Genomic DNA, 25,034 nt, shown 5'->3' on the forward strand with positions numbered 1-25,034 from the left:
TGTTTATGAGAATTTGCTGGTCTATCAAGACTATGCTCTTCCTTATTTGGCTATTCTCATCACAGTCCGTTTGACAATGTGTTGATACTCGGTAAGGATAGATACGATATTGATCTCACTGGGCACAAAAAGGGTTGAAACGTCAAAGATACACTCTTGCACATGTTCATATGAAGCTAGCAAGGAGAAGTATAGCTCTCCGGTCTTCTAGTATATTATTACTTTACCGGTTTGAATAAAAAACTATTTCAATCCTATTTCCTACAAATAGCCTCTAAATCCTGGCAATAAAATAAAACTCTAACTTAACGCTAGATAGATTAAACAATTTTTCCATCCTTGAATGGACTACTTTGGCAAAATCATCGCAACGTTTAAAAGGGAACTTTGATTAAAGCTCTAAACTTGTAAGTAAATGTACCTTTTCTTTGCAGCAGACAACCTCTGCATGCAAGCAAGTAGTTAAACAAAGGTGAATCTCCTTAAACATGTACAGTCCAGCAGCAGGGCTAACACCGTCAAACACGTAGTTCGTTACCAGTCGGGAAAGCAAGTTCCGTTTTTGGCGAACTTCATTGAAGTACTCTAAGAGTAGCCTGAGATCAATCCCAGATATGAGTTTCCTAACAAAAATTACTTGCTTTCCCGGCTAGTCTAGTCAATGCAATCACAAAAACAACCGATTTCTACTGGACGTGTTTCTTTCTCTCTTTTTTTTTCACGACGTCCAGATTCACAAACGACATAAAGTCATGCTAGAAATTATTGCGTGGGGAGGAGGATAGGGGGCAAGAAGCTAATTAAGTCCACAGGAGGAGGCAGGAAAAGATGGAGGAAAGAGGGATTCCCCAGGTGGCGATAACTGAGAGACCTAAAACAAGATTCACCTTCCGTAGTATGCAATAGAAACACTAAAAAGAGGCGGAAGCAATTTAGGAAGGGGCGGGGGCCGGGTGTACATGGTACACGCAGCGGGAAGTTCAGGGACCCTGTCTATCTCCCTCCCCCAACTATAAGCAACTGATTACTTTGTATTTGATTATACACTTATCTACTCTATGACAGTACGTTAACAAGGTAACAGAGCGACTCTCCAATGACTACCTAACACTAAAAACAAGGCTTTTATAACTGAGTTCATTGCTGATTTCATGTCGCAAATAGTAGCGTAGAGCAATCAGAGCCCAAAGAAAATAATTTTATCTATGAAAAGCGCGGCAAAAGTTGTAAAATCCACGCAATTGCAAGTTAGTGGCGTTTTTATAAGTGGTTTTGTGCTCGCCACATGGTGAAAACGCACGTACATGTGTTTTCTTTTCGAAAGCCATTGGAAAGCCGCACTAAATGTTTATGTTATAGTGATATTTACGTTCTCGATTTTAGAAATTATAAAGATAACAAAGTTTTCCAGATGACTACGATATTGGATTTTCTCTCTTAGCTTATTGAATAATTACTTGAGTGCGATTTATAAGATGGGTTTTCCAATTGACATGTTCTTCAAAGACGATGAGAACAGCTCTCTTTACAGACACGATTAACCTGGGGGAAAGCATTCAGGGGAGGGGGGACGTGCCTCTGGATATACTCTGGATAGCAGATGGTTTTCAGGGTGTTTTGTCTTGAATGCACAAGTGTCAATTTCACAATGTATTGTCTGATGATCTTAAACAAGTTAAGTAAGATGGCATGATGTTTTAACAGGAAAAATTTTTATAAATTCGGCCACACCAGCAACGCTCAGAGGCTTGCGATAAAATTATGTCGTATTCTAGCTAACAATCTAATTGACAAACAGGGTCACAAAGCAAGGAATTGTGTCTTAGATAAAGGTAGGAAAAATCAGATATTTAGTAGTTTGACCGATCCAGAGGACCCCAGAGCACCCCTCTCAACCTCCCCCCTCCCACCCAGGCGAACTAAGTTTGTGTCGTAATTAAATTTTGTCTTAAATTTTAAACAAAATCAATATAAATCAGGAACAACTCGTAATTGCTAAATATTGATAAGTAAAACAAGCTTTGTTGGCGCCTAATCTCGTTCCCAGATCTCGCCGGTGAGATCTGGGAACGAGATTAGGTGGCGCCTGGCGTCGAGTAATTTTACATTTCAAAACGAAACCGACGTCACTGGACGTCATCGTTGTCATGCAGAGAAGTGACTGAAATCCAGACAGAGAATGCTGAGGAGGATAACTGCCCGAAATAAAGGCTATAAAATGGGTGATGTTTAAAAACAAAACAAAAACGAAAAGAAATACAAACACAAACAAGTCAAAATACCCATGGAGAGCCTCTCTTTTACTTGTTAACGTGTACTTTAACGGATTTATTCTTAAAGTCAATATTTTGTCGCTTCATTCTGCCCTAATCGATAATGTTGTAAAAAAATTAATTTTCTTCCAAGCAGGCAACCTATAACTCAAAGTATAAATAACACTGCTGCCGACTCTGTCGAGATTCTGTAATTAATGGTTAACCAGGGTTAACAGGAAAATTGAATGATTTCGGCTACAAGTCATTCAACTCCGTGTACGACCGGTGAGGGTAAAAGGCGGAATGAATTTGCGGAATGGCATGTGGCATGAGTTGCGGAATGGCATAATTATGCGGAATGTAATTTACGCGGAATGATTCATTGACATAAATTATACTAAAAAGCGCGCCAAATTTTAAAAGAGAAGCCGCCTTGTTAAATACTGCTGGTCAAACAATCAAGGACTGAGCAGTATGGACGAGGAAATTTTCTATAGAACATCGTTGTAAAGATTATTTCACCGTTCAAATCACCGATTTACGCCGAACAGAAGCAGAGAAATTATTTTCGCTATTTGCCGTGACTAGCTGTGTGTGAGTAGTTCTGCCGGTTAACATGAATGAAAACTCTCGTCTATTTGCCTCAAAATACAGAACGATATTCGTTCTAAAGCTACGTACTTCAAGGCAAGACACACAACTGTCAAGTTCAACCCATTTGAAGAGAAGTTTTTAAACAGACAACGCATTTAATTTATATAAAATGAAAGCAAGTGACGTGTTGTTAGTCGCCGCGAAATAATGTGTGACCGTGTCACTGCCTTGTTCCAGGAATCGTTTCTTTTTAAATCAAAACTTGCTAGGGGTGGGAAAAAGCTAGTGGTTTCATTGAAGACAACTACTTTTGATATATTTCTAGCTTTTTACAGTATTACAGCGATGAAAAGATCATGACACGGCTTCTCCGCTGGTGTGACACTATTTACACCGCGTACCGCAGTGGATTTTATCGATGTTCGTCTCGTGATCTTTGCGGTAAAATGAAATGTATGTTTAGCGAATGATTTTCTTTTCCTAAGAGAAAGCCAAGTATTCACAACAAGTAGGCACAACAAGTAGGCAGTGATAATTACTCGCCGGATTCCTTATCTGCCTTATCGGTAAACCTGCAAGGCGAGCTAGATTTGAAATACGATAGCTTGTTTTTACCGTGCAGTGACTATAGTCACTATATGGAAGTTTCGCTCTACTCGATCGGCGGTCGGTTGCCGCTTTTTTAAGTTAATGTTCAAGTCTTGTCCAATGAGTTTATATAGTCTTCATAATGGGAGGCGAAAAGCTAGTCTCTTTCGCAGCTCGGCACTCGAGCCGAACCGGGAGCGTTGCGTCATTTTAGCCCGAGCGGCTGCGAAGGAGACTAACGAAAAGCAGGGCTAGTAGACTTCTAATGAAACAAATATGCCGTAGTGTTCGTAATCTCTCTGCTTTGTACCCTGTACTTACTGAGGCTGAGATGATATCCGCCAAAACTGGACTTTCAGTCTCGATGTTTTGTTTATTAATAACCGCTACATGAATATTAATACAAAGATGTATCCGAGGCATTTTTCGGTTTGTAGTATAAAGATTAGCCTGCGTTGCAGACGAACAAAACCCCGGTTATATCCGGATATAACCGGGGTTTTGTTCGTCTGCAACGCAGGCTATATAAAGATCTACGGTCGGATGCTTTTCCGTCGCTGTTTTTATCTTTTGACTAAAAGCAATAAACCGTCCACAGAATGGGAAATCCCTAGCATTGGGGAAACACTGGCCGCCGAAATATTTTTCGTAGAATCCGTGAAAAACGCTATCTTCAATCGATTGTCATCATTAAGCCCGCAGTATTTAATAAAGCGTCTGCTCTTTAAAAATTGGCGCGCTCTTCAGTAAAATTTATGTCAATGAGTCATCCCGCGTAAATTACATTCCGCATAATTATGCCATTCCGCAACTCATGCCACATGCCATTCCGCAAACTCATTCCTCCTTTTACCCTCACCGGTGTACGACCGACATTACATCTTTAGCCACGTAATCGGAGCTAATGCTACAAACAATTGCAAAGGCTTCAGATAAAGTCATTAGAAAACGAATCTTCTATGAATTTCCTTTGATTTCTGGTTTATGCGATCATTTTCTTGCTATAAACGTCGGTGATTACGAAAGATCAGAAAAAGTAACTTGCAATATGTTTTTTCCTTGGCGAACCAACGGCCTTTCCACACCAACAAGCCAAATGCAACTGCCCCGGTTACTGCTGCCACCCCAAATAGAAAGGCTATAAAAGCAATTTTTGAAAGAGAAAGAGTATAAAATTAAAAACCGGACTTTTCAAGTACAGTTTAATAAAACTACGAAGACATATATTTACAGTCTACCGTAGACTCGTAAAACTCGCACGGGTTTTTAAAAAAATGGTTTATGGGCTGTTTAGTTGGTGAACTGCATTTTTCCCTCATCACGCTTTTAGGACGAAGAATATGACCATTGTTTCACGACCTGTACGCGGGTCGCACGGACTGCAGAGGTCGTGTAATGCCATTCGCGGGTCGCATCAGTACGAATGTACTGGACATGGTAAGGTCTGGAAGGAGTAAATTTCCGTTCTTGTAATCAAATACGTCCTTTGAAGTTCATATGAATACTCGACTGCCAAAATTGCAGAAGTGAAAGCAAAGCTTCAATAACCTTTCGAGTGTGAAACAGAAGATAAAGATGTTCCCAAGCACCAAAACTGGAACCGTCGACTTCATTGAAAAAAAATTCAACAAACTCGCACGAATTTCTTGCAGCCAAAGAGTAGTATGAACAGGAAAGATTATTACATGCTTTTACTTCCGAGAGCAAATGTACCATTTCATCCAATCGAAAATTTTCTTCTCAGACGATAACCATTTTGTACTCGTATTTTATATTTTAATTCGAGAGTTGCGCTTTGTAATGATTTCACATATTTTAAGTTTTAACAACATGTTAGTTTAAATTATTTGTGATTGGTAGAAAGCTAAAGTATTGTATTAGTTCACAACAAGCAGACGGATCATAAACATTTCGAGTGAACGTCTACATCGACAGTCCATGTTCCTTTAATTATTCAATGAGCGTGCGTTGGATATAAGATGGTAGATAGCCAACGAGGCGCGTAACCATCTGGCTAGAACTGCCTCATATCCAACATCAATGCAACAAGTGTGAGAGGAATAATAGTTTTATTAAAAACACCCAAATAATTGCAATATTTGAGCTCTCCAGCTGTTTTCGTACACTTACCATGGTATAAGAGCTCTTAACCAATCAGGACTTGCAATATACCATGGCTAGTTTTTAATACGAGTGGTTATATTTGTTTGCATTCTGATTCTGGTTACTCAAGATAAAGGAAGCCGCTGGGTCCACTAATTAATGGTTAGTCTTACCATCTTTGACCATCTCACCGATTTTTTTTTCAGCCGAGAAATTCTGAACGAAAGCTAAGTAAAATATATTGTCATGTCGTCATTTTTTTTGCTGTTATAAAAGCACTGGTCATGCTACGAATGTTTATGGAAACACGTCTCCCCTTATTGCGAGGCCTTAGCGTCACTTCTGCATGTGCAAATGCTTCCGCTTTCTGCAGGTATGACGCCATTATTAGATGTTAATGTTACTTACGAGAAAACACTAAATTGTTGAATAACTACTGATTGAAAAAAAACCTCAGATACCGCTTTCCATTTTTTTTCGCTTTGTTGTGTTGTCCTAAAAGGTGCTCGGTGTAGAATAACCTGAATCACAAGCTGATCAATGGAGGTGAATCACTTTGCGGGTGGCTAATTAGCAAACTCACAATTGAAAATGGATCCAATGGTTCCCTAAGCTAAGTGCGACTACATTACGCATTGAACGATTAATTGACTGCTCTTACTGAGATAAATCTTTAAATAATTTGTCAAGGAACTTGTCAAGAACATCTACAGGTATGTTTTCTTCTTTAAATTTCTATTGAACGATTGATTTGTCTTCTCTAGACAAAACGCTTAAAGCCACTTCCAGTTTTAGAATTCGTCCACAGGGGGGCCTATACAAGCGGTGTCAGTGTTTGTAAGTTCGAAATATAAATCACATAGCATCAATAAATTCATGACGTAAAATTACTAAGTGCGAACTTTTAAATTATCATTCCTCACTAGTTTTAAGTGATTTTAATTGTATTATCCCGTTCACAAAATATCCCTGATCGTCCACGTGTGAGGTGTCGAACAATTTAAATTTAAGTAATCAACAGACAAAACTGATAATGTTTAACGTCAACCACAAACGGACCGTGAAGCGTCGAATAATATTTGGTGCTTTTACCGCCAACTGTAAAATGAGGATCTCAATGGGATTAATCTTCAACTAAATTAAATTTGACAGCAAACAAGGCAAATGTCCAAACAGAGCAAATATGTTCTGTTTGGACTCATGGTTGATCTCACAGTCACTCCTCATTGAAAATTAGTACGTGTTTTAAGCATACTACTGATTTTTGGAGATGAATAGGACAACTGTAGTATGCAGTATGCATACACTATACTAATCGAGCTGAAAAATATTTTTGAATTGTTCAAATTTTTGGTTTCTAAATTCTCACAATCTTCTAATGCTTCGGCATTCTATCAGTCACTTGTTTCTTAAAAGTAATGTCTTTTATATTACCGTATTCAACTTTTGCTCGGTTCAAATTACTTTTTAAGGTATCAAGGTGCTTCCTAAGCGATCTGCGGTGGTTATTTATAATAAAAATAATGCCGACGGCAAGAGATATCCCTACTCCGCCTGCACCTGCGCTTAGTAACCCACCTGCTCCAAGTGCTTCGCTCAGTTCCGCTAAGGGAAGGCTGACTATTTTCGCCGCGGTCAAGATCCCTAGTAAGGCAATTACAAACGAGAATATGAATTAATTTCAAGGTAAGCGACTAAATGGGATAAAAAGGTACAAACAAGTCATTATAGGCTGGCCACGGTCGAAGATTTGGAGCTGAAGGTTCACCCGACAAACGGCCGAGCTCATCTGTCAATTGATATCTACACTGGGCACCCACATCTTTTATGGCCGTAAGAATCATGTTTTTAAAACAAATCGATCGAGTTGTGCTAAAGAGTAGTTGGAAGTTCCATCTTCCTTGATTAGGGGTAAGTAAAGAGGCAGGAAGCAGGAAGCCAAAATTCTATTTAATATTACCCTGCGTTGTACTACAAAAAGGATATGACCTCCCACATTCTACACCCTTCTTGCTTTTGCAGTCATTTCCAAATTGTGGAGTCAAGCGTCTTGCAAACCAAACATGCTTCAAAATCTCATGAAACCAAGATATACCATTGACAAAATATGATGTTAACTTGCTAATGTTTTAGCGTAATTATTGTAGCAAAAAATTGTCGTAGAAAATACGCTGGTCGTTTGTCACCTTTTTGTTTTGGGCGTGAGCTGAGAATTTCTGCGGGGCGGACGCGCATGCATTCTTCATGTACGATGTTGGTTATATATAGTTTTCGCCTTCCGACTGAGTGGTTAAGAGGACAAACCGCGGATCCACGTTATTGCTTGTTTTCTGGTCTTTTTTTGTTTCTATTTAACAATTAGACTACGAGCCCGAGTTTTCTATGAGCAAATAGTCAACGAGGCGCAGCCGAGTTGACTATCGCTCATAGAAAACGAGGGCAAGTAGTCTAATTGTTTTAGTAGAAACTCTAAAGGATTGCAGTCCAAAACATACAATATTGTGCACTTTGAAGACAAAAATCAAGAAAATTTATCGCTTAAAGAGCTACGCGCGCGCGACTGTTTTCTATCGCGAATAGAAAACAGTGGGAGAACCAATCAGATTCGCGGATTTCCAATAGAACACAGCTGAGTTTCTACTAATAGGTATTAGTAGAAACTGAGCTGTGTTCTATTGGAAATCCGCGAATCTGATTGGTTCTCCCACTGATTTCTATTCGCCGATAGAAAACAGTCGCGCGCAAGAGTAGCTCTTTAAGCGGTAAATTTTCTTGATTTTTGTCTTTAAAGTGCACAATATTGTAGGTTTTGGACTGCAATCCTTTAGAGTTTCTACTAAAACAATTAGACTACTCGCCCTCATTTTCTATGAGCGATAGTCAACTCGGCTGCGCCTCGTTGACTATTTGCTCATAGAAAACTCGGGCTCGTAGTCTAATTGTTAATTAGAATTGGAACAACAAAACAATTGGGACAAATAAAGGAAATAAACAGCGAACTGAACTTCCGCAACGGGAGACGCAGTTTTATAGGAGCCAGTCTGAATTGTTTGTTTCAAGATCCGATTTAGCCTTTCTGCCAAATGAGCATGACAAGCGTTTTCTTTTCCTACTTAGACTTTTTAGCATGGTGGCAACCGAGAAGATTTTCAAGTTTGGCAGAGAATTTTGAGGCGGCTGCCCGCAAACTCAAAACAGTAACTTTTAAAATCTAAAAGTTATTTTCAGTTAAATTCGCGCCTTGAAGCAAATGAACACTTTGGCAGACAGATCGTGTTCTCTAGAAAAAGAAAAATCTGAAAACCTGTTCAGTATTTTGCGCATTCAGCTTTTATGCAGATGATCCTCATGTCGATGAACTTCGCCGAAGCACCAGAAATATATCTCAGTACACTGTAGAGACAAGTTTTTCTAAAGTGGGTCCTGCTCTGCCAATTTGGCTCACGTCTTTCAATTACGTTTTGCTTGAAAATAAAGATCAGTTCGTACAATTGCAACCCTAATAATTTCCGGGCCTATTCGCATTCACAAGTGAAATTATTCCCTAATTCACGAGTACACCATTTGATTACCTTTTAATATCATGGATGACAAATAACGCTCACAATGCTTTCTTTTTTTTTTTTTTTTTCGTTTTTTGACTTGTTGATTGTATTGAGATCTGCAAGCCTTGATGAATTTAAAGCTTACATGCATTTTGGGTAAACTTCATAATCTCGAATTTTTCTTCGACAAAAATCTTGAAGAATCCTTCTTGGTGTATATAAAAAATGTTTTTAAGTTGAGACAACTGTCAAAATATTCCTTACATGATTGACTATATTAGTCACCAGAAGCATATCATATCTATACTAGGTGATATGCTTCTGTCGTCACTGAACGTGCGCTCAAAAATCCGCTTGAGGCAATTTTTGTAATTGGCTTCGTGTTTTGAAGTCATTTGAAGTAAAAAATTGTCGCTAAAAGTTTATTATATGGCCAAAGCAAACTGGCTAGATAAAAACTAAGCTAAAATAAACAAAGTTAATACTTCAAGAACATCTTTAAACCTGGACTCCATCTTGTACTTTATGCACTGAGGGAAAGGAAACGCAATTTTGTAATTTCACATTTGAGGAGTAATTTGACACCCATGATATTAACGCTGAAATTTGGCGCCATACTTGAGGAGTAATTGGTACCTACTTGGTCGCAAAAAAAACAATACCTTTGCTGTAAATCGATGCCACCTTTGATATCTTGAACTCCTGACTTTTTAAATCAATTTTCGCTTCCCTTGCATGTCCAGAAAAATCGGGATAATACTGTATTTCAATAATGAAGCGGCAATTCGAGTCAAAACTCGTATGCTCATTGTGGACATTGATGGAAGGCGAGAGCTCTCACCACTTCCCCTATTATTTACATACTCTAGAAAGTATTACCTCCACCAACAGCTACTGCCGACGCAACTCCTGTTACTCCTGCTACAATTTTGATGCCAAACTTTGCCACTTCTTTGGTTATGTCTGACTCCAACTGGTTGATTGCCTTCTCGGCTTCGTCCAAGTATCTCTTACATTTCTCCAGCTCACAAGTTACATCAGTTACATCCATTTCCAAATCAGCAATCTCCTCGTCTGGGATTTTAAAGTTATTTTTAACTGCTTTGCGAACCTGTATAAAGGTAATAAAACTAGTTGACAATGTCACTGCGAGAATAACGAGAAGAATAAGATATCACGTCTTTTATGCTGGATTTCCACTGATGCGTAATTTTTTTCGTACGTTTACGTGCGTGAACAAATTCAGAGACAATGTATGAACGACTAGCGCAAACGTGTACGCAAGTCGTTCATACATTATCTTTAATTTTTTTCACGCACGTAAACGCGCGTGCAAAAGTTACGCGTCAGTGGAAATCCACCTTTAGGCACGTTCGGTGGGCTTAAAATAAAATAGCTTCAAAACTGTAAAATTGTGGTTGTTTGAAAAATAACTTTATAAAACTGTCAAATCACGAAGTTGGATATATATTTCGCGCTCCGAGCCTCTTCAGTCGTCCTTCATATAAAAAATGTGCAAAAATGTGTACAATTTAAAGAGGTGAAAACGCGCCAAAGCAATAATAGTCGCCTTCTGGTTGCCGTCCGTGGCACAACAAACGTCTGCATGAGAAAAAAAAGAAAAAAATAAATAAATAAAGTTTTTACGTTAATACAATTTTCTTCCGTTGAAATCGCACGTACTCTCCGTCCATATATTCAGTTTATATTTCACACAAAGCTGTCCAGTCCTAGTGATTCAAAATTGAAGTGGAGCATGATGTTAAAAATATCGGCATGAATGAGGTTTCTTTGTGCCAATTTGTGTCATCAGCTGAAAGTCCGAGCGGTCACTGATACCTGAGTCGCATATACCGGAAAAACAAATAGCAATGGCGACCTGTAGAGGAAATTAGGTAAGCTCTCACCTTTGGTAGCAGTTCAGTAATCATGTTATCGATCTCCTTTATCCGTCCATTAGCTTTCCCAAGGTAGTAATTAAAATCATTGATCTTTACTTGCTTGGATTCGGGAAATTTACTTGACTTATCCTCTTTCTGCTTGCTCTCTATTTCACTGACCATGCTGGATCCATCTGCGAGTTTCATTATAGACTCCGTGTAATTCCTAAAAAGCAGAGTTTGGCAAAGTTTCTTTACGGCCTCTGTGCACTGGTCGACTTCTTTAACTTCGTTTCTTTCTCCTTCTATATGTGCTAGGATTTCAGCGAGTTCACCAAGTCTTTCCAGTCGTTCTTTATTTTCCTCAGTTAACTCCTTGCCGTCTTTCATCAGAAACTCCTTGGTGATTTCCAAAACTGGTTGGTATGCGGTAGAGAAGTCGGCCATGGTAACTGTAGAACCTGTTAACGGGAGTAAAAGTAGCTTGAAAAAAGGTAACGCCCCTTCATCCCTGGAAGAAACACATGACCCCAAATCACCGTCAATTTCCTTTTAACGTTTTACTTAAACTAAATTTGAAAAGTTAATGGTTTTGTTATCGCGTTTGAAATAGAACATATTGTTCACTGATATAATTACGATTTATCGCAGCCAAATTCGTAATTAGCCAATTTGCCATAGATGCCTTGTCTCCTGTTCTGATTTCCTGCAATATCAAGTCACTGACCTGATATTGCCGGATTTCTGGCCGAATTTGGTTACCGTTAATTCCTTATCAGCCATTTTTGGTACTCCTTGACTGCGCCTCACCAATTGAAAATAAGTTTTATTAATGTCAAAATGTTCTCTTTAGCGTTGACTGTCATGGCAACATCATTTTTTACAAAAATATGACGCCTCAAATTCCAAAGCAAATAACTTACTGCTTAGAAAACACCGATTGGAAACCGATTGAAAGGTATGGTACCCAAGTCACTGCATGGCATGAAAACACAAAAATTCAAAAAAGGTTTGTTTCAGCTCTCACTTGAGGTTTACAAAACGTGCGCAAAATGTTGCCTATTCGTATTTCAAAGTCATTCAGTTAACTCCCACGTGCACCCTCAGTTTATCCTTCTCGCCCGGGGCCGTAAGGCGATTAAAAGGCGGTAGACGACTGAGTATCAAGCTTAGTCAGTAATATGTTACTATGTTTTCGAAATAATAAACTAGAACTGACAATACAAGCAATGGCCACTATTTCTGAGCTGTTTTGTAACAGAGAATGGTGAATCCAAAGATGGTGGTTTTTAATGTTCCATATAACAGCCTTCCTATTTGTACCTAGTGTAGTCAAAAGGCCCTCGCGTCAGTCACGCTTTTGTGCAGTAGCGAGCTGGAGGGTGAAATTGGTGAAAACGTAAAGCTGTTTTAACGAAAATTTACTGAAGTTTACAAATTATGGACTATTCACACTTACACACTTCTCCTCCTTAGACCTTCATTCATCCACTACCCAACCAAACAAGAAGCTCGACGAAGCTTTAATCTGGGCGGTTAAAAAATCAACATCTTCTTTCCTAAAAAAAATAAATTTAACTGCTTTTGTTGTTAAGCAAAAGTTGCGGGCGTTCCGTCAAAACAATATGCGAAGGACAATCGCTTATACCCCTTTGTAAAGAATGGTGGAGATTCGGTTTTTTTTTTAAATCGAAAAATGGAAAAACAATTTCCGAGTTCTGGGAAGGCAAATGTTACAATTGTAAAAAAAACTTAGCTTTTGCACTTTGTACTTTTGCACTTGCACTGGCATTACTTTGCGGCATTTCAGTGGGTAAATCTCAGTATACAATTTACTGTAAAAATTAGCAAAATTAGGCCACGACGTTTCGAAGTCATCTTGACTTCATTATCAAGTAGAATAAATAAACGGTCGAGTTTAGAGTTTAAATAGAAATTAAATTTTATATCGAAATGTTCACTTATAAATTTCAGTACGTGAATAACAAATCACTTTGCCTGCATGCTAAGCCACAGTACTCTATGCAATATTTACAAGAACAAATATTTAAGCCATCTTTTAATAAGCCATCTTCTAAGAATTAGCAAACGTAATTGATAGTATAAGAAAATTGATCTGTGAAGCATGAAACTCGCGAGATTTGGCTAAAAACCAAATCAGATCCTTACTGATCTGAAGTCAATTTTAATTGATTTAATTGATTTTAATTGACCATAAACGGGGATATATAAAATATTAAAATATTTTATATATCCGCGTTTATGGTAATTCAAGCATGGAAGGAAAACAGGCCGAAGTAAAAGTAAAACATAATTTTTAAACGCTTTTAATATCGTCAAAAGCCGTTAATTGCATCATTTGGAATCCTGGCTTCCAACGACAACTCCCAATGAGGATAATAATAATAATTCTTGCCTTCAGTACTCCAGTGACAATACAATATCCTTTCCAACCTAACTCATTCTCAGTTTTTTATTCTATGGTATATTTTTATCGCAATTGTATAAGTTTTCTCACCATATTTTTATAATTTTATCCGCTGAAGACTGTAGTTCGCTCAGAAGAAAGCTAGTAGTAAACTTACGAAGAACGTTTATTTATATATGTTTTTAGTATGATTCATCCTGGCTGCGGCCTTTCGATGTTTTTTTGGCAAAAGAAACTAAAGAACCAAAACAGACATCATTCTTTTATCACGTAGTCACGCAGTAATGATTCCTGGAAAGCAGGTCAAGTTCTCACATGAATGGCGCGCTTCCCTTCCAAAAAAACAACAGAGCAAAAACAAAACAAAACAAGAACAATGTCCCGATTCCCCCAAACAATATATAGCAACTTTTACACTAGAGGAAAAGCAGATTTACAAGCTAAGAAGAACTGCTACACTACTGGGGACGGAAGTAGATTCATTTTTGCGGGCCCAAGAGAGGCCCGCAACCCTAATCTTGACAGTGACCAGCAGATTGCGTATTACGCGTGCGCGCCACGTTCATAAAGACTATCTGCAAAACGGAAGTTGAAAATTTTGTTCTTCCACTAAGAACGATCGGAATGCGAAAAATGTGTCAATCACGACAGTTTGTCGTATCACCGGAAGAGAAAATCTGTTCTCCAAGAACGATTGTCACATAACATAAGATCTTGGCTTCTGTCACATGGAAGATTTCAAACATTACAACTTGCAGACTTGTTTTACGGGTGTTGCTTTTGTGAAAATGTGCTCTGATTGTATTACGCATAAACCACGGCAAAGCAAATGGTTCCAACAACGGTTATTCTCGAGAAATTCGTTATAACACTGACAACATATCGAGTTTATCGACCGAGGAAAATCACATCTCAATTCACACCGCTTGCTCGACTACAGTTCACTAAACTGTCAATCCGACAAAAAAAACAACTCTGACTGGTTCGCGGCCGGTTAGCGGCAATTAAGCGTGATTTATCATTAATCGCGCCACGTTAATAAAAGGCGAGCACAACATAGCGAGTTTACCGACTGAGAAAAATCACATCTCAATTCACACCGCGTGCTCGATTACACTTCCCAAAACGATAAAAACATGCATTCCTTGCGTGATGCGTTACTCGGGATAATTGTCTTTTGTCAATTTAATCATTTATTTATCGACACTGCCATCTATATCTAAAATTACGCACTCTCGTACCAGTACCTTTTCTAAGTGCGTCAAGGCCCGCACTTTCTAACCTGTGGTTACCACTAGTACTATTGTTAAAAACAGGGACTTGATTAGGGGCCAATGCAGTGATCTTTTGAATTCTTCTTGCTTAGTGAATGCTATATTAACTCGCGTTGCGGCCGACAGTCGAACCAACCAGTTATCGACAAATTTTCATGTGCAACTTGCAAAATAAAATATATTTACACCGACAAATTTAACGACAATGGCGCAAGTACATATAAGAAAATATAATCTGTCTAGCATTACCACGAGGAAACTGACCCTTGAGTTTGAGTTTTCAATTCACAGATCAATTTTCTACTCAGCCCGATCACGACTTAGGACCAAGCTGTGTTTTCAACTGACGTACTTTTAATTAATAGACTTTCAATGCATGCGCTTATAGCAAAATCATTTTGGAACTCAAAGATTTAAACGCTTAGAATGTTGCATTTCCCTGCGCGTCGCAAATCATTTTTCAAACTGTAAAATTGTTCTTAGATCGAATGATTTCTTGGACTGGAGGATTAGCAATCCAAGCACTTTTACTTTCAGTTTTGATACAGCATTGATTCATGGTTTTAAACACCACAGTAACCAGGGAAATTCATCGTTATTGGAAAGAAATGATATTGTAAGCAATTTTCATTTGTGTGTGATTGCCACCAAATCAGACCTTAACTGATCTGAGTCGATTAACTTCATACTTGATATACCCCAAACATGTTATAGTAATTTAAATTCTTAAATTCAATGTTTTTCTTTTCAATTTTTGTTTTATTGCATCGTTTTTTCTTTTTCTATTTTTTCCACGCCGAAGTCTGTAGCTCGCTTAATCAAAAGCTAGTATCTTAAACATTTTTAGCTTCAGAACGTTTCTTTATAGCTTTTAGTACGATCATGTCGATTGACTTATCCTGCCTGCTGCTCTCTAGTACTTACAAGTATTTTAATAACCTCTCTTTGGCCAACGAACTAAATAAAGAGAACTGAAAGACTTCATTTTTATCACCAAGTCAGGCAGTGAGAATTCTTTTAGAAAAAAGCGGTCGGGTCAGTAGCAGCTCTCGCATTGAGTTTAAATGAATGGCTCGCTACGTACTCTTTCAGCATAGATAAAATTAAACAAACAACAAAAGCAATGTCCCTAGCCCCCCAAAACAATATATAGCACTTTCTACACTGGAGGAACAGCAGCATTAAAAGCTTACGAGAGCTGCTACACAACTGGGAATGGACTAAGAGGTCAGTGAAGTGATCTTTCACTTTGATAATGCACTAACTAAATTGGTTTCTATATATTCAGTTAAATGAAATGTTTGTTCGCCTTGCCACTGACAACCCAACCAGTTATTGTTCATGTGCAACTTGCAAGGCGCATACATGCCGACCTATTTTATCGACATGGCGCGCGTAGATATAGGAAAATATAATCTATCTGACGAAATTCGAAAGAAACTGACCCTCGAGTTTAAGTTTCCAATTCCTAGAAACACGGAATCAAATCCCTTGCATTCCAAAATCTGAAAATCGACGGCAGGTAATCTGTCATAAATATAAGTTTATTTCTTTATTCATTCTTGAAAAAAAATATTCTTTGTATTTAGTTTGCCATCAAAAGAAAACGAATCAAAGATGTGCAATGGGAAATGATATAGATTCCCAGACGGAAATAAAACGCGTGGTCAGATATGGGACTAGCCGAGGGAAAATTGGTGGTTCTCAAAGCTTTTTCAGCAGTGACAAGCGCGCAAAACAAAACATAATATTTAAACCTTCATTTCTGTTCAATAACATTGCATTTTCCTGGTTATTGTGGTCTTTAAAATCGTGAATCACTGCTGAAGAAGCGCTTTGATTGCTAATTCTAAGAAATCATTCGATCTCTGCGCAGTTTTGCTCTTGAATTTGCCACACACGGAAATTCAACATGTTTAGCATTTAAATCGCCCAGTTCCAAAACGGTTTTCTATATGCATTGAAAGTCTATTAATTAAAAGTAATTCAGCTGCAAATACAGCTTGGTCTTTAGTCGTGATCGTGATGCTAGTTATGTTAGTAGCGGAACCATTGCGTCTCGTAATAGAACTGAACAGCGCGTGATTCGCGTAAGGTCTTTGACCGTGCAGTCATAGAAAACGAAAATTCTACGCAATAACTCACCTTTACTCTCGATCGATTCACCAGCAGCAAGTATCTGGATGACACCTATTTGCAAGTTGTGCGAGCTAATGGACTGGAGGCGTACACCAAGGGAAGTCTGTTTACGGGATTGCTCAGTTTTGATTTGTCTTCTCAAGTTACGTTATTTACCAGCCAATCGAGTTATCCTGAACATGTTAAGCAGGTTTAACAGGGCTTTAGGGCTACAGGCTTCCTCTTCCCCTCTCCCAAAGCAAAAGACACTAGCTCTGTGGCAACGTTTTGACAGCTTCAAACTATGTTATTATTAGGGCTCCAAGAAGCATAACGACTGGGACGCTTCTCGGAGAAATTTCTAGAGCTTCCGGACTTCAAACACTCCTTTGGGAAACTGAACATTACACGAGGGAATCCTATGTCATGTGGCTGCGGGAGAGGGTGGGGTATGGAGGGGGAGGGGACAGCAATCAACTTAGGTACTTCGGAGTATGTACTTGGTTTCGGAGAACACTGAAAAAATGCAGTAGACAAGCAGGACCGTTAGTCCATCTCAGAATTTTCCTTCGATATTGACAAAATCGACTCTGCATAGGCACTATAGCTAGTGATATTTGTATTCCCTCCGAGATGGTTACCAGTACCACCCAACTCTTAAAGTTTAAATTAAAATAAAGCACTTTGTTTTGGTGACATTCGCATCACACTGTTCTAACCTTGTAACAAGAGAAGGGGTCGTTCAGTTGTTCACAATACATCATATCACACAACCAAGAATACATCAGGCAACCGTGCTTTGAACGAGAGTTGAATAATGCCGTGATTTTCGCTCGCCAGGTTTTACCGGGTCAGATTTTGCATCGATTGGAACTGAAATCAACGCCAGCGTTACAGGAAGAACTTGAAATTTCTACAAACTAGGCCCAATGTATTGCAATAGTCTAACTTCTAAGTTCCGCAAGCGACTTCCTTGAATCCGTTAGTTTATGGGTACAATTCCCTTCGACATTGGCAAGGGACTCTTTCTCAAAATTTGTCTGCTGCGAATAAGCAACTAAGAGGCAAGTCACGTCAGTACCAGTAGACCGATCTCAGGGAATGCTATGCACTTTAGATCTTTATGGGAATTAGTGGCATGTCCATGCACAACTTGTATAACTTCAATTAAACCAGCGAGGAATGGTTTAATTTATTATTTTCATTCGACGTGAATGATCAGGGGTCACTGAAACATAACTCACAAGCACATCGTTAATTATAAAGAAAGAAATGCAGTTTCGTGTACATCAGTTAAATCGACAAAGTCCGATTAGACATCGCTCCATTTTTCGATTGAAAATACAAGTTAGCTCTTTAGTGTTTTGCATACAATTAACCTGTGAGCCCCTTCCAGGGGTTTCATGGAATTCGAACATGGGAACATGTCCATAAAATAATTGGGAAACAAGGGAAGGTAAAATAGAGCTGGGAACACGGAAACAAAAGCTGTGTTTCTTATATTTTAGGGAACATGACCACAAAAATCACCAAAGCAAGGGGATCTCGGGGGAACAAGGGAACATGGACGCCCCCCCCCCCTCCGGGGAGCTCAACCTGTTTAGGATGTTCGGTTGAGAGACTTGACAGCGGGAAGAAGGCGAGCCAGGTTTAGTTGCCGGAAGACTACGCCAACACTTCCAAATTCCAATAATTCAATTAGGAATACACGGCCCAACGAGCTTCTTGTTTTAAATACCACCGTGTTGAAATAAGGTTGATTAATTAAAACTAGGCAAAAGACACTCGCTTTTTCTCCACTCGCCGTTCTTCGCACTGCCTCACAATACCCGATTCCCTCTATAGCGCGCACCTGCAGGGAATCACGGTAGTTGTATTCATCAAACCATGCGCGAGACTAAAAAACGTGAATAGTTGCTGAGTCTCGCGCAGGGTTTGATGAATACAACTACCGTGATTCCCTTCAGGTGCGCGCTATAGAGGGAATCGGGTATTAACCCAACATCTTCAACAGGCTACGTTTTGGCTAGCCCTTCAAGGGGTACATATATCATGACTTTATAGGAACGACGTTGGGGGCAACCTGCTATAGATAAAGAGTATTCCAGATTTCTATTCATTAGTCATGCGACGGAAACTTCCGTTGTGGTGACAAATTAAAGGTACGTTCTTTTTAGATGGTTCGTCGTTTGTAATCCGTCTCAATCTATGCATAGCTCACGTCCCCTTTCGTCTAAATACTACTGTAACATGCTTTCGCTCGGAGTTCTACTACTTCTTGGGGCCTTAATGACTAATGTTTGCTTTCGACATTAGTCATATTTACTGTTGAAGACTCGTTTCCCTTCTATAGTTCTTTCTTTAGAGAAAAGGGAGGGGTATGTTGTAAAAAAACTTATAAAACTTTCCGATACTGAATTAATGATCGAGACCTGTCACTATGCATGCCCTTTGAGATGTCATGTGACCACAAATGACACTCTCTCGATCTCTCGCCGTCTTCACAGCAAGCAACTGAGGACTGCAATATTCTTTGGACAACCTAAATCGATTTAATTTTATTTATATCAGTGCATTATAAGATACAAGCTGATAATTAATATGAATGGATTAAAAAGCATGATTACTCACTAGGCTGCCGCGTCATTCCTTTAATCATTACGTAAGTGAACTTTTTAAAAACCACTATTTTGAGCGCCAAATAAATACAGCTATCTAAATATAATGAGCTAAAACCTTGTATAAATCCAGGGAAACGACGTCGTACTCAACAAATCAAAAGTTGTATTAAAGTGTCAAAATGTTCTGACCCTTAATTTTGGACAGGAAGTAAGATTAATTGTTAAGCGGACCACTTTTATGCTTATATAGAGTAAACTATAAATACAACTGTTGTACATGTGGAAAAGTAATAAAAATGCATGGCTGGCACTACGGCAAGGGCACTTTTAATGAACCAATATTTCGACTAGTACAACTAGTCAATGCTAAGAAGACATAGAACCAAGACTATAACAAGAAATATTGAGTCATTAAAAGTGCCCTTGCCGTGCGCATTTCTGCAAAAAGAGATCCGGCAACAAGACGTTTTAGGTTTTACTCTACGTTGAGTGGCTCCCTACATTTAAAAGTTTATTGTTTTACAATATTTTAACCACTTTTTTATTTATTTGCACGACTTTCTACCTGTTTATATCTATCCACTCATCCGACTACCTATCCGACCTACCTCGTGCCTACCTGCCCCCATCCATTCCTCCTTTTGTTTTGTTTTGTTTCACTGCATTGTGGCTCACTTTCTCACTCTACTCAAACTTGTTAAAAATCGTCTAAAACTGGAACGGAGTAAAACAGCACCAAACACCTATAAATAAAGGTTATAAAGGGGCACGTGCTTCCCCCCTTACAGCATAAAAGCTTTCCATACAAGAGTTTATACCATGCCATAGAAAATACAGCCAATCAGAATTCAGGAAAGCCGTTGTATATTCGACGGTATTCAACTCAACCTTCCCATCGTGCGCTGCAGTCTTATTCTCGAGGAAATTTAGTAAGCGTATTTTCTATGGCATGGTATAAAATAGTTACACAACACTTTCTCGTGGTATACCATGGAATATCCCACTTGTCACTTGTATTTTCTTGGTATACACACTCGTATACACACTCGTATTTTCTTGGTATACTACACATCGTGTGTATACCGAAAAAATACAAGTGACCCGTGGGATATTCCATAGTATACCACTCGAAAGCGTTGCATAACTAGTATATACCTACAACGTATTACCGTCTCTGATCATACACTTAAGCTCCCAAGTTATTTACTGTACAGCTATTTGTTTGGGAAGAGTTCCGGCTTTTGTGCGTCCGCATATCCAAGCCAGAGACAAAACCTAGTCAATCTGAGTCAAGCTTCTGCAACGAGGCGTACCGAGACACATCGTACTCCAAGACGACTAGGTGTTTCTTCATTGCGGGCAGTTCCTTTTCAACTGCTCGCTTCAACTTGTTTTGAAGGCTCTTCGCTTTTGAGACGTCAACTTTGAGGACTTTTCCACATTCGGTGAACAGCTTCGAGTTGGCGTATAAACCTTCAATCATCCACTTCAAAGGTACACCTATCAAAGCGGCTAAACATCCTGCTATCGCATAATCATTGCAACGTAATTGTAAGACACCAATAGTGAAGTAGTATGTTCCTATAGAAACAAAGTAACACCAGGAAGTTAGAAGGGACTTCCTTTCTTGAATCCCAAAACTATCTGCTGAAAAAATACATTCCAGATCGACCAGTGGTTCGAGTCAGAGTGCTACGGCCGGGATCCCGTGACTTGAAGGTGAAAAAATACCTGTTGCATCCGGCCACGAAAATGAGTGTTTTCAAGTAGTTTCCAAACTACGAACACAACTTTTAAAAAATTAATTATAATTCATAACAAGAAACAACGTTCGCTTTGAGATAATCACGTGATTATCTCAAACTGCCACTTTAGGTTTTTTTAGGTTTAGCATGCGATCCTTGCTTAATCTAACCATGATTTTAATGTAGCTATTATCTAACATAATCTCAAGGCGAAGAAGAGCAATACAGTAGCATAAAGATGTAAAAGTTGAAGAGAGTATTCTTTCTCTTAACATCATCCAAACTACTTATTTTGCTTCGGTAAAACGTTAACTAAAATTCTAATTCTCCAATGGCTGATGCTTGCACTTGACTTCATGCATTAGAGGGCATATCCCAACCTTGCTCCTTAGTCCCAAAGTTTTTTTAGCTGGCCACACAATTTGTAGTAAATCGACATCTCCCTATTTGATTAACCTCTTTATTCTAGTCACTGATTACCTTACCAATCCTTTTTTGTTGTTAGGGGAAATTAAATATTGATCGAATAACTCTGGAAGTAAAAGCGAAACGTCCGATGTAAAAGAAATTTAAAAAGAAAAAAATAATCCATACCTACTGCGGCTAATGCAGCTGCAAAAAGAATTCCAATGATCTGCTGGAATATGCACCATCCAATCACAGCTTTAAGACGCTCGACGTCCCCTCGTACGTCACTCAGGCCGTCCTCGCTGTTACCCAGGTCACGCTCGGCGATGATCAACTCAATTTCTAAATCCTTGCTCTCGGTGCTCGAGATCTTATAGTCATTTGCACGGGTTTCTTTGATCTGCGTAAAAATAGGAATAAACAGTGAAAACAATTGCAGTGTTCGACTTAGAAAAGGTAAAACGAATTTGTTCGAATTACCTGCTCGAAAAATCAGGGGTAAAATTTAGTGCTCGCCTGAGCGAAAGATGCGAATCAGTTTTGTTCAAAAGCATTTTTGAGAAATTCGAGAAATCGGGATTTAATAATTCAAAGTTCCAAAAAATCTCAGAAAAGGAAAGTGTGACACTGGGAAACTGATGTTAACGATAAAAGCTAAATATCTTTTGTCAAATAAATAAAACCACCGTTTTTTGGCGTGTGGGACTCGTAGGCTTTGCAGACGTCTACACTTAGGGTAAAATGACGCTGTCGAGGCCACCTTATTCAATTATATAACAAGTAAAATCAATGCAAAAATTGAAAAAGAAGAAACATTGAATTAAAAAAAGTTCTACCTTTTCTTCAATTTCTCCGACTTTTTCTAGGACCTTCTCGTGCGTCTCACTGACTGCCTTCAGGTTGTTTTGCAGCTCATCCATTTCTGTACGGTTTATTTTCCCGTACATGGTGAATATAGCAAGCAATCTGGTCCAAATATACAGAAAAATGGCCTTCGCCCAATAAGGACTTCTAGAAACGACAAACTGGAAGAAATAATTGATGGCCTGTAAGCTTTTCTTCATCTTCGACGGGTCGTCTGCTTTTTCAGGCTCGTTCAACTTTAGTCGTAGCTGTTCCAGTATCTTTGGGTTCTTCAGTAAACTGCGTACAAGTGACTCTTCATCCGCCTTGGACATTTTTTGGTCACCAGATACTTGTTGAGGATATTTAAGTGACTCCAGGGACATCTCTGAACGGTTAGAAAAATTGTCAGGGGCTGTATCCTCCATGGTTGCGAGTCGGTCTGTTTAAAGCTGTTCTGCTAATTCGTTAAGGAGATGAAAACCAAAGTAAGAATTTCATCAGAAAATTGCACCAGCCTAGTTTGCCGTTTCTTATCAAGAAAAGTACACCAAGCCGTAGCTTTTACTGACATGTAGCAGAACCCATTTTACTACAAGAACAGGAAGGTGCATTGTTAAGCCAAAACGGTTTATAGCATCTCCAAGTCAGCAAATGTTATTAATTAGCCCCCGATACTGAAATCTTAACTTTTTCCTATTCAAAAGGTATTAGAGAGGTTAAGCATGACGTTTATTTTTCCTGCGAACGTCTGCCGTTTGGCGTTTGTAGGCGGAAATGAGTAGTTTTTTGTTTGTTGTGAATGTGAAATTTTTTATCTATTTTTATGAGGGATTAATTTTAGAATTCCATAAAAAGGAAGCAAAATGAAAGGCAAGCTCGCGTTTGCCGTTTGCCGTATAACGTCAAGCTTAATCTCTCTATTGACCCCATGTATTGACCGTTGTAGAAGATATTAGTTCTTAGATGACCACTTGCTCCTTCAAAACAATTATAACAGAGAATTTACTAATGCCCATCCGACTGGCTTTGTCCTTGCAACCCCGCTGAGGAAGGAGGGGGAGGGGCAGTTTCTTTTCCTTGATAGTCATCACTGTCTTTTTTGACGTTAAGAAATAACGTATATGGAAATGTTTATAATTACAATATCCAGGGACCGCTCAGAGGGTGGGGCTAGGGGGGCTTTTGCCTCCCCCCCCCCCCCCCACTTTTCTACTGTAACAAGGAAAAAAATACGATGAATAAAAAACAAACGAAAAATTTCAGAAAATTTTTTCGTTTCTGGAAGCCATGATATTGATTTCGTTTGTAAAGGATTAAAGTAACAGCAGTTACTATAGCCAAAATAAACTCGCCTTCAACGTAGATACAGCATGCCCTTTAATTATTAAAAACTTGGTTTTAAAGGGGAGGTCTCATGAAAAGGCCTGTTTCATCGTTGGTCAGTTTCGATCCCACCAAATGGGTTAAGTTTATAAAACGATACGGTTAGTTTTTAAGCCCGAAAGGTAATTGTCGTAATTGTTTTGAAACATAAAGTGAAATTGCCTTGTCTGTTTTCATTCCTTCTGGTAACATTTCTCATTTGCAACATACCCGGGAACATAGTGAGAAAGGTTCATTAGTCAGGATCAGTGAGTAGTTTTATCGAACGTTTTGTGGAGAAATGTTTTTTTATCCAACGTTTTTTTTTCTTCTCATTTCAAGCAATACTTTTACCAAAACCCTTTTTATGCGCTGAACGTTTAAATCTTACATTTTAAATACATTTTCCGGTATTTAAGTGAATTTGATATCCACATTTTCCCAGAGGAGCATGCTCCCGTACCCCCACAGACCCCCCTAAGTTTACCCGCTTCAGGGTCGACTTCCAGGGTCGACCTTCAGCCCCCCCCCCCCCCCCTTACTCAAATTCATCCGGTGCGGTCTCTGATATCGCATACATATTTCTTCATGCCTACTGCGGATCGTTTACACTTCAGAGGCATGTATAGCTAAACCACTCAAATTCATTCGCGGTGCGGTTTTTTGATATCGCATACATATTTTTTCATGCCTACTGCGAATCGTTTACACTTCAGATGCCTCTGAAGGCTAAACTAGGATGAGATCGACTTTCACTTTTAATTTCAGCAAACATTTGTCCGTTTGTTTTCCCGAAAATTTAACTTCCACTCACCCAACGTCACTGCCTGCCCTGGGTCACTCACACCACCACTAATAAATTGCAAGTTCCAAAAGGGGTTTTTCCCTGTTTTAAAAATAAACATTCTTTAAAGTATCAGACTAGGTTTTAAATATCAATCCGTAGCAATTCCGAGAAACAGCCCTCGTTATGTTCAGCTTTTAGTAATAAACTCCTGACATTGAAGGAAATATCATCGATCTACACCAAGCTTCCTTGCTTTCTATATTCGTCAAAAATTCTCTCTTTCACGTGTTTTTTATTCACAGATCTAGAGTAAAGCATAAATGGTAAATGAATATTTTTACGGAACGAAACGAAAAGAAATAATGATTAGGATTTCTAAGAAAGGCTACACTGTTAGGTCTGTCAGAGTATTCAGTCAATTCGACGAGCTATCTCAGCTTTATTCCTGCGTCATGGCTTGCTTGTGGCCTTGTTAGGGCT

At 38.9% G+C, this 25,034-nt stretch overlaps 3 protein-coding genes across 5 annotated transcripts in view; all 3 read right to left on the reverse strand.

Annotated features, from left to right (window-relative positions):
- LOC144649244 (lysine--tRNA ligase-like) overlaps positions 1-25,034 on the reverse strand; it is a 40,041-nt gene that overhangs the window by 5,498 nt on the left and 9,509 nt on the right. The gene's annotated exons all lie outside the window — the stretch shown is intronic.
- Positions 3,981-16,887, reverse strand: LOC144652150 (uncharacterized). 3 transcript variants are annotated; one of them, XM_078512168.1, is made up of 5 exons: positions 16,813-16,887; positions 10,993-11,426; positions 9,965-10,196; positions 7,119-7,184; positions 3,981-4,575 (listed from the first exon to the last, which is right to left on the reverse strand). In XM_078512168.1, exons 2-5 carry the CDS (start codon positions 11,410-11,412, stop codon positions 4,439-4,441), a joined length of 855 nt encoding a protein of 284 aa, XP_078368294.1. In that variant the 5' UTR covers positions 11,413-11,426; positions 16,813-16,887; the 3' UTR covers positions 3,981-4,438. The 3 variants fall into 3 exon arrangements, with proteins under 3 accessions (XP_078368294.1, XP_078368293.1, XP_078368292.1); XM_078512167.1 differs by lacking the exon at positions 3,981-4,575 and adding an exon at positions 12,425-12,524 and having other exon boundaries at positions 5,553-7,184; positions 16,813-16,868; XM_078512166.1 differs by lacking the exon at positions 3,981-4,575 and having other exon boundaries at positions 5,553-7,184.
- On the reverse strand, positions 19,857-24,949 carry LOC144649252 (uncharacterized). Its single transcript, XM_078508716.1, has 4 exons — positions 24,582-24,949; positions 22,396-22,862; positions 21,746-21,959; positions 19,857-20,987 (listed from the first exon to the last, which is right to left on the reverse strand). Exons 2-4 carry the CDS (start codon positions 22,828-22,830, stop codon positions 20,686-20,688), a joined length of 951 nt encoding a protein of 316 aa, XP_078364842.1. The 5' UTR covers positions 22,831-22,862; positions 24,582-24,949; the 3' UTR covers positions 19,857-20,685.

Source organism: Oculina patagonica, chromosome 4, assembly GCF_052425735.1.
Source record: "Oculina patagonica isolate OP01 chromosome 4, crgOcupat, whole genome shotgun sequence".
Taxonomy (NCBI): Eukaryota; Metazoa; Cnidaria; class Anthozoa; order Scleractinia; family Oculinidae; genus Oculina; species Oculina patagonica.

Coding starts and splice junctions, on each gene's coding strand:
- LOC144652150 (XM_078512166.1), bottom strand. CDS start 11,412: ATGGCCGACTTCTCTACCGCATACCAACCAGTTTTGGAAATCACCAAG. Junction 10,197..10,992: donor TTACTGAACTGCTACCAAAG/GTGAGAGCTTAC, acceptor ACCTTTATACAG/GTTCGCAAAGCAGTTAAAAA. Junction 7,185..9,964: donor GGCAGTAGCTGTTGGTGGAG/GTAATACTTTCT, acceptor TTGCCTTACTAG/GGATCTTGACCGCGGCGAAA.
- LOC144649252 (XM_078508716.1), bottom strand. CDS start 22,830: ATGGAGGATACAGCCCCTGACAATTTTTCTAACCGTTCAGAGATGTCC. Junction 21,960..22,395: donor TCGGAGAAATTGAAGAAAAG/GTAGAACTTTTT, acceptor ATTTTTACGCAG/ATCAAAGAAACCCGTGCAAA. Junction 20,988..21,745: donor AGCTGCATTAGCCGCAGTAG/GTATGGATTATT, acceptor TTGTTTCTATAG/GAACATACTACTTCACTATT.